This window comes from Olea europaea, unplaced genomic scaffold (assembly GCF_002742605.1).
Source record: "Olea europaea var. sylvestris unplaced genomic scaffold, O_europaea_v1 scaffold1172, whole genome shotgun sequence".
NCBI lineage: Eukaryota > Viridiplantae > Streptophyta > Magnoliopsida > Lamiales > Oleaceae > Olea > Olea europaea.
In genome coordinates, this window is record NW_019229128.1 from 88,754 (window position 1) to 96,118 (window position 7,365).

Here is a 7,365-nt window from a genome sequence, read left to right on the forward strand (position 1 = left end):
TGAAAATCTGCCCAGATTTTCAGATTTTTTGGGCAACTTTTAAGGCAATTTTTCGACAACTTTCGACCATCAAAACTATCGAATTTTGATACCATTGGAAAGCCCACAATATCCTCTTCAATTACCATCCAAAATTTTCCCATAACTCCAAAGGATTCGGTCGGAATAAACCCACAAAATCAGCATCTTGAAAAGGCGAAAATCTAGACAAAGTTCGGGACAATGTTGTAGTGTCAGGGTAGAGGTAGAACCCCCAAAGAGGTCCTCACAACACAAGGGAATGGACATTTTTGGGGGTATTTTTTTAATGAGGTGTGGGCCCCACCTCATGTGAGAGGGACTGTAAAGACTGTAAAATGGAGCTTGGCAAAGTGGAAAAATCCTTAAGTTTAACCTTATTTTCAAAAATGCATATTCTAAAATATCAGATAAAACACATTTTTCATGTTTCACAAAAATAAAAATTGGAAATAGCAAACCAAATGCACCATAAACCCCTTTTTGATAATCATTATTTGAAAAACTATTTAATTCTCATACTCATTTTCAGAGTGAATTGTTTCAAAAAACACTCAACTTATATCATAGTCATGGGCTGCTTACTAAACTTCAATATGCTACACACTGCTGACCGAACTTCTTCCATTTGCCCTCCTCCATCACCCAAGAAAAACCATTACCACTCCTGTTGATGTTGTGGACGGAATTCTGATGTGGCGTTTAACACTCGTTAAAAATATGCCAAATAACATTTGAAGTCCTAGTCAGGAATAAAGTCCAACATGTATTTAAACACATGCCAAATCACACTAAATAACAAAAATAAAAAGAAATAAAAGGTACTGTTCACTTTCTCCCTCCCACCCCACCCCACGACCAAACCAAATTAACCCACCACCAACACACAGGGACGGAGCCCAATGGAGTCCAGTGCGGCATATGCCCACAACAAACTTTTGATCCCAAATCCCATGGCCCAGTATTTATTTATTTATTATGTGTTAACATTGTGTTTGTTGTTTTTTGAATTTGGACGCCCAACTACCTGTGAAGCCCACTAGCCAATTAAACCTACATATTCGCCCAATACCCGTGACCCATTTACAAATACAAAATAGAACACATTCCCATTTAATTGAAATTATTGAATCAATTCCAAATTTCAAATTCAATTTTCATTTTTCAACCGTCCGCTCTCGTCCCCGCGACTAAGCTCGTCCGAATCCTACTCCAATGCCGCCACTACCACTCGGAGCTTCAGCCTCAACCAGTCAACCACCACCACCACCACCTCATCCCCCTCCTCCTCCTCCTCCTCCTCCTCCTCATCTCGGATCGTGGAGTATGCCGGGTTTAATAGCCTTGATGAACTCATTGATGCTATTGTGCCTAAATCTATTCGTATTGATAGTATGAAATTTGCCTAAATTTGATGAAGGGTTGATTGAGGCACAAATGATTGAGCACATGAAGATATTAGCATCTAAAAATAAAGTTTTCAAATCATTTATTAGGATGGGCTATTATAATACTTATGCCTATGTTATATTGAGGAATATAATGGAGAATCCGGGCTGGTATACGCAATATACTCTGTATCAGGCTGAGATAGCACAGGGGCATTTTGAATCCTTGCTGAATTTTCAAACTATGATTATGGATCTTATTGGATTGCCATGTCAAATGCTTCTTTGCTCGATGAAGGAACTGCCGCGGTTGAGGCAATGACTATGTGTAATAATATTCAGAAGGGCAAAAAGAAAAATTTTGTTATCTCTAGTAATTGTCACCTTCAAACTTTTGTTATTGCTTGATAATGAAGTTATTGTACAACGATAACAAAGTATGAAAACTCACACAGACCAAGTGTAATACAGAAATTATGTCGTTTTTAGTATTGTCGTAATATTGTTTTATTTTTTTTTTATCATCATTAAATTCATGATCAAAATCTCGAAGTTTGGCGTCGAAAATTTTTTGCCCGCACTGAACTAAAATCTTGGCTCCACCCTTGCCACACCCGTCGCCACTTGCTACAGCCGCCACCACTACCGACCACACCTACATCAGCCACCACAAGCATGTCAAAATTAACCACAACAACCATAGGCACCATCCAGTCAACATTAACCACAACAACCCATTTCCCATCATTTTTTATTTCTATGTCCATAGATTAACACAAACATGTTGTATGTATTTATGTATGAATAATTGAATATCTTCTTCACCAAAATCAACTCATTTGCTTTTTATTGATCTCAATCTCAAGTCATTAATGGAGGAGTTGCAATAAGAAGATGGACACGTCAATTCGACGAAACCAAATGTGTCGGTGGTTGAATAAGCCTACACCTCGATCGGCTTAATTCCCTATTTCAACAGATTAAATGAAATCCTCCACATATTTAATATCAATTGTTTACAATTTTTTCCTAGTTTATCTAGAACCATACATGAATATTAGTGTGCTTGTATAGCCTACATTATAGTGTCAACTATGGATAAATAGAGCAAATGAAGGTGTGGTTTGTTTTGAATTTGGGCTTTGGGTTTTGAAATTGGTGATGGCAAGTGGTGGCTTGACTTAGCTCAAGCAATGCCCAAAGACTCCCATACCTTTCTTGGTTGGACCAACCCAACTGGCCATCTAAGCCCGGATTGTGGTTAGTTTTTTGGGTTTGATCTGGTGGTGTGGTGGTGGAGGGGTGTTCGTTAAAATATTACACCGCAAGTGCACAGATCGCTCACAAGTAATAGAATGGACTTTTTGAGTCCGAGTCAATCCATCGAAGAGTGTCTAGTCTAATTACACGGGAGTTGATTCAAGTAACAATCACAACACACACATGTTGGATTTAAAGATTAAAAGAAAATGATTCTAAGCATTCAAATAAAATACCCGATTACAATTATAGTCAAAGTTGGATTTTAGTCCGGTTGGGATTCATGATTTCACTTGGCCATCACTAAATTAATTCCTCATAACAATTTAATAGAACATTGCTCACTTTTCTTGTCAAACCTGATTTTCATATTTTGGTTAATTATCTTTCTCAAGTGAAACTAACCTTAATCAATTGGCTTAACCTCCTATATCTCTATATTGATTAAACACAATCGAAAGCATTAAATATCAATGAAAATAATTCAAAGGGTTACTTAGACTAGAAGTATATCTCTATCTCCACAAAAACCTAGGGTTTCTACCACCTTAGTCTAAAATGTGCAACAATTTCTCAATAATTACACAAATCACTAGACATTATCACATAGTGGCCACAATAATGATAATGCACTCAAAGCAATGGTAAAAACATAAGAACATAAGCATTAAATAGTGGATAAGGAAATTTATATAATTAAGGCAAGCTTCCTCATTCATCTCAACACCAAAATATTTAGCCCATTGTATTTATAGGGCACAAAACGAAAGGATTAAAGAAATACATCACAAAAGTTGAAAAAAAAAAACATAATGTGAAATATAAGACAACGAAATAAACCTGTCCCTTGGTTGGATTCTTGAATCATGCTTAGTTTTGGTATTGATTTCTCTAAGATTTTCTCCCTTTGGTGTAGTATTTCCCTTCTTTCTTTCTTGCCTCCATTTTCTCTTAAAACTAGGGTTTTAAGTGAATGAAGAATGAAAAAAAAAAAGGATCAATTTTTCCTTTTGAATGGCTCAAAAATTTTGTTTTGTAATTGTAAAATGATCCCTAACTACAAAAATATAGGCAAATAGGTCCTTAGCCACAGCGCTACATGGGACAAAGGCGTGGCGTCGCGGCGCTGCAGCGCTACAATACCACATCCCATTTTTCAGTATTTGCACCTTAGGTCCTCCCATATTTGCACACTAGATTCCTCAACTTTGAATATGTACATTTTAGTCCTCAATTTTGAATTTTCTTTCAATCACGCCCTCCAAAATTTGCAACATTCGGTGTTTAAACTTTCGACACTTATACACTTTGGTCCCTGATTCATTTTTTGTGCACTTTTTGTCCTCTTCCTTCCTTTAGACATTTTCTCCTTCAACTTGAGATTTTGGCCTACAAATACCATAATTACACAATTATAAATAGAAATTTGTTCAATTTCATCAATAAATAGCCCATTAAAGTACCTAATAAGTGTGTAAAAATACACTTATCAAGGTGTGTAGGGTGGGGGAGGGAAGAAGGAGAAATTTTATTTTTTATTTTTTATCTTTTTGATCTTTTGGGCTTTTTTGCTTTGATTTTTTAAAAATTCGCTGATTAGGACGGTGATTTGGCATGTGTTTAACGAGTGTTAGATGTCATATCAGAATTAGGTCCACCATATCAGCAAGAACAATAAAGATTTTTTTGGGTGATAGATGTAGCGCAAACAGAGGAAGTTCAGTGATCAATGTGTAGCATATTGAAGTTTAGTGAGCAGTCCATTACCGTGGTATAAGTTGAGTGATTTTTGAAACAATTCACTCCTCATTTTCAACTATATATGACACATTTACGTAATAAAATATTTTGCACATAAACTCAAAATTCTTTCATACTTTTTAATGACATATCCTTCAAAAATAGTTATTCGAAACATTATTTTCTCAAAATAATTGCTATCCAGTAGCGGCAATGGAACTAGTGGAAATTATATATATTATTATTATTATTTATTTATTTATTTATTTTTATTATTTTTAGTTTTTTGGGGTTTAGACATCCTTCCCCATAAATGCCCACTTTTGTGGGCTGCGTCACCTGTACCAGCGCTGGCTCTGCCCCCAACTCTTCATAAATAACCAACTCCGCCATTTCTTTGGACGAGGAGACGCCATGGCTATAGGTTTGTCTCTGTGATTTTCACTCACATTATACATTTCTCAGCATTTTTTGTTCAATCCATCTTTCATCCTTTTTGCGAGTAAATCGTTTCTATTTCTGGTGTTTCAGGTTTGAGCCATTCATACTCATTACCTTCTGCAAACAAAAATAATGAAGATGAGCTAATGAAGAAGGTATGCTTTTCGCCACTGGAAAATGGAAATGAGGTCGTAAATGGCGATGAAATTGACTTCGACCCGAGTGAACCTCCACCGTTTAAGATTGGCGATATTAGAGCAGCAATTCCTGAGCATTGTTGGGTTAAAGATCCATGGCGGTCTTGCTCTTATGTTGTTAGAGATATTGCTGTGGCTCTTGGTTTGGTGGGAATGGCTTTACATTTCAATAGTTGGATTCATTGGCCAGTGTATTGGTTCGCCCAGGGAACAATTTTCTGGGCAATTTTTGTTCTTGGCCATGACTGGTAATTTCTTTTCCTTTCTGTATATTTACCAGTTTTATATATCTGATACTCCAACAAAACGAGGTGAGATTTGATGAATTTTCACGCTGACCTTCTACCATTTCGCCTTACCCAAGGCATTTTGAGTGAATCCTATTCCATGAATATGAGTACTTGTATTGATCAGCCCCAGTTGGACATCGAATTGCTTCGATTTGAATTATCCGGAGAATGCCTTATTTAAATATAAAAAATATGGCCAATCAAAATTTTAAGCTAGCTGTCAACCTACAATGTCCCTCCTCCCATAGCCCGGCTCAACAGCAGTTAAGAAAAGCACATAGGATTCCTGTTATATGTCACAGTGTAGTTTTACTTTCACTGTCAGCATAAGTAGCCTTACTCTTTTAGCAGAGTTTGGGACAATATGAAGTTGTCGATTAGACTGATGCAGTGATTTATGTCTTTGATGATTACAGTGGCCATGGGAGCTTCTCCGACAATCCCAATCTCAATAATATTGTGGGACATATCTTGCATTCTTCCATTCTCGTACCCTACCATGGCTGGTTAGTCTTGAAAATCTCGACTCAGATCCATGATGAGACAGTCGTGGAAAATTGATATTTATTTATGTTAACATTATAGGAGAATCAGCCACAGGACTCACCATCAAAATCATGGACATGTTGAAAATGATGAATCATGGGTACCGGTAATGTTCTTCGCAGATTCTTGAGCTTTTTCATGGACCATATAAGAAAATTCTCGGATTTTTTTAATTAAACTTTGTGCAATTTTTGTTCGTCTAAGTTATAAAAAAATGTCGGGAATTTGGGTTTGGTTTATCAATTTGATGGTCTAATTTGTGCCCCTGTAATTTTCTTTCTCATTCCAGTTGCCTGAGAAGATCTACAAGAAACTGGATATGTCAACCAAATTCCTGAGATACAAAGTCCCTTTTCCCCTGTTTGCATACCCCCTGTATCTGGTAAGATTGGATCTGAGATTATGATAGTTAAAATGAAATTTACTGTACTTTTTTGATACCTTTTTTTTAGATTATATCCCCTGTATCTGGTAAGATTGGATTTGAGATTATGATAGTTAAAATGAAATTTACTGTAATTTTTTGATTCATTTTTTGATTATATTGGACAACACCAGACATGATTACGATTTACTCTATTCTATACTAACATGGACGACACTGTATAATACCCAGCACGATAAAGGATCGTGTCTGGTTCACTACTAATGTAAAAAGGATTGAATAGTACTATGCATGATTAAGAGTCGTGTCAAGTGCTGCTTACTAAACATGCGTTTCGTTGGGTTTGTATTGCAGTGGTCTAGGAGTCCAGGGAAAAAGGGTTCACATTTCAATCCTCATAGTGATTTGTTCAAAAGCAGTGAGAGGAAACTTGTGCTCACTTCAACAATCTGCTGGGCTGCAATGGTTGCTTTTCTCTTTTGCCTATCCTTCAGATTCGGACCACTCCTTTTGCTAAAGCTCTACGGGGTTCCCTATGTGGTGAGTACAATCACAGTTCCCAGTAATAATTAATCTGCGAAGTGTCCATCTATATGATTTCTGTTAAAAAATTTCTATACCTATAGCATTATTGTCCCTGTAATTTCCAGATTTCTAATATTTACTTCAGTAACTACACTTCCATTTCCATTTACGTACAGATATTCGTCATGTGGTTGGACTTAGTCACTTACTTGCACCATCATGGTCATGAGAAAAAGCTTCCTTGGTACCGTGGCAAGGTTTAGCAATCTTTACTCTAGTATTCATTCATATCACGTTTCGTTGGTGGGATAGTTGGTGTAAGATTGGACAGTATTAATAATCAAGGAAGGGAAAAAAAAGTTTGAATCTTGTTTATTATACTATCTAGTACTGCAAAAAAATAATAAATAAACAAATAAATAAATGCACTCATTTTATGTGATTAGTGGCATGGGTGTGGCCAAGACAAAAGAAGGAAGGCTTGTAAAGTCTTCGTCTTTCATCTTGTTAAGCCATGTTCATTTCAACGTACAAAATATTCTTTTGATATTTGTACAAGAGCCAAGAGATTCTTG

General features: G+C 36.3%; 1 protein-coding gene across 1 annotated transcript in view; it reads left to right on the forward strand.

Moving 5' to 3' along the window:
* The first annotated feature begins 4,724 nt into the window (after positions 1-4,724).
* The window catches only part of LOC111373879 (omega-3 fatty acid desaturase, endoplasmic reticulum-like), a 3,751-nt gene continuing 1,110 nt past the window's right edge, over positions 4,725-7,365 (forward strand). The window contains exons 1-7 of the mRNA XM_022996472.1: positions 4,725-4,830; positions 4,938-5,292; positions 5,751-5,840; positions 5,920-5,986; positions 6,170-6,262; positions 6,620-6,805; positions 6,967-7,047. Coding sequence (XP_022852240.1) covers positions 4,821-4,830; positions 4,938-5,292; positions 5,751-5,840; positions 5,920-5,986; positions 6,170-6,262; positions 6,620-6,805; positions 6,967-7,047 — 882 coding nt within the window. The 5' untranslated portion in view covers positions 4,725-4,820. The remainder of the gene's footprint in view (positions 4,831-4,937; positions 5,293-5,750; positions 5,841-5,919; positions 5,987-6,169; positions 6,263-6,619; positions 6,806-6,966; positions 7,048-7,365) is intronic.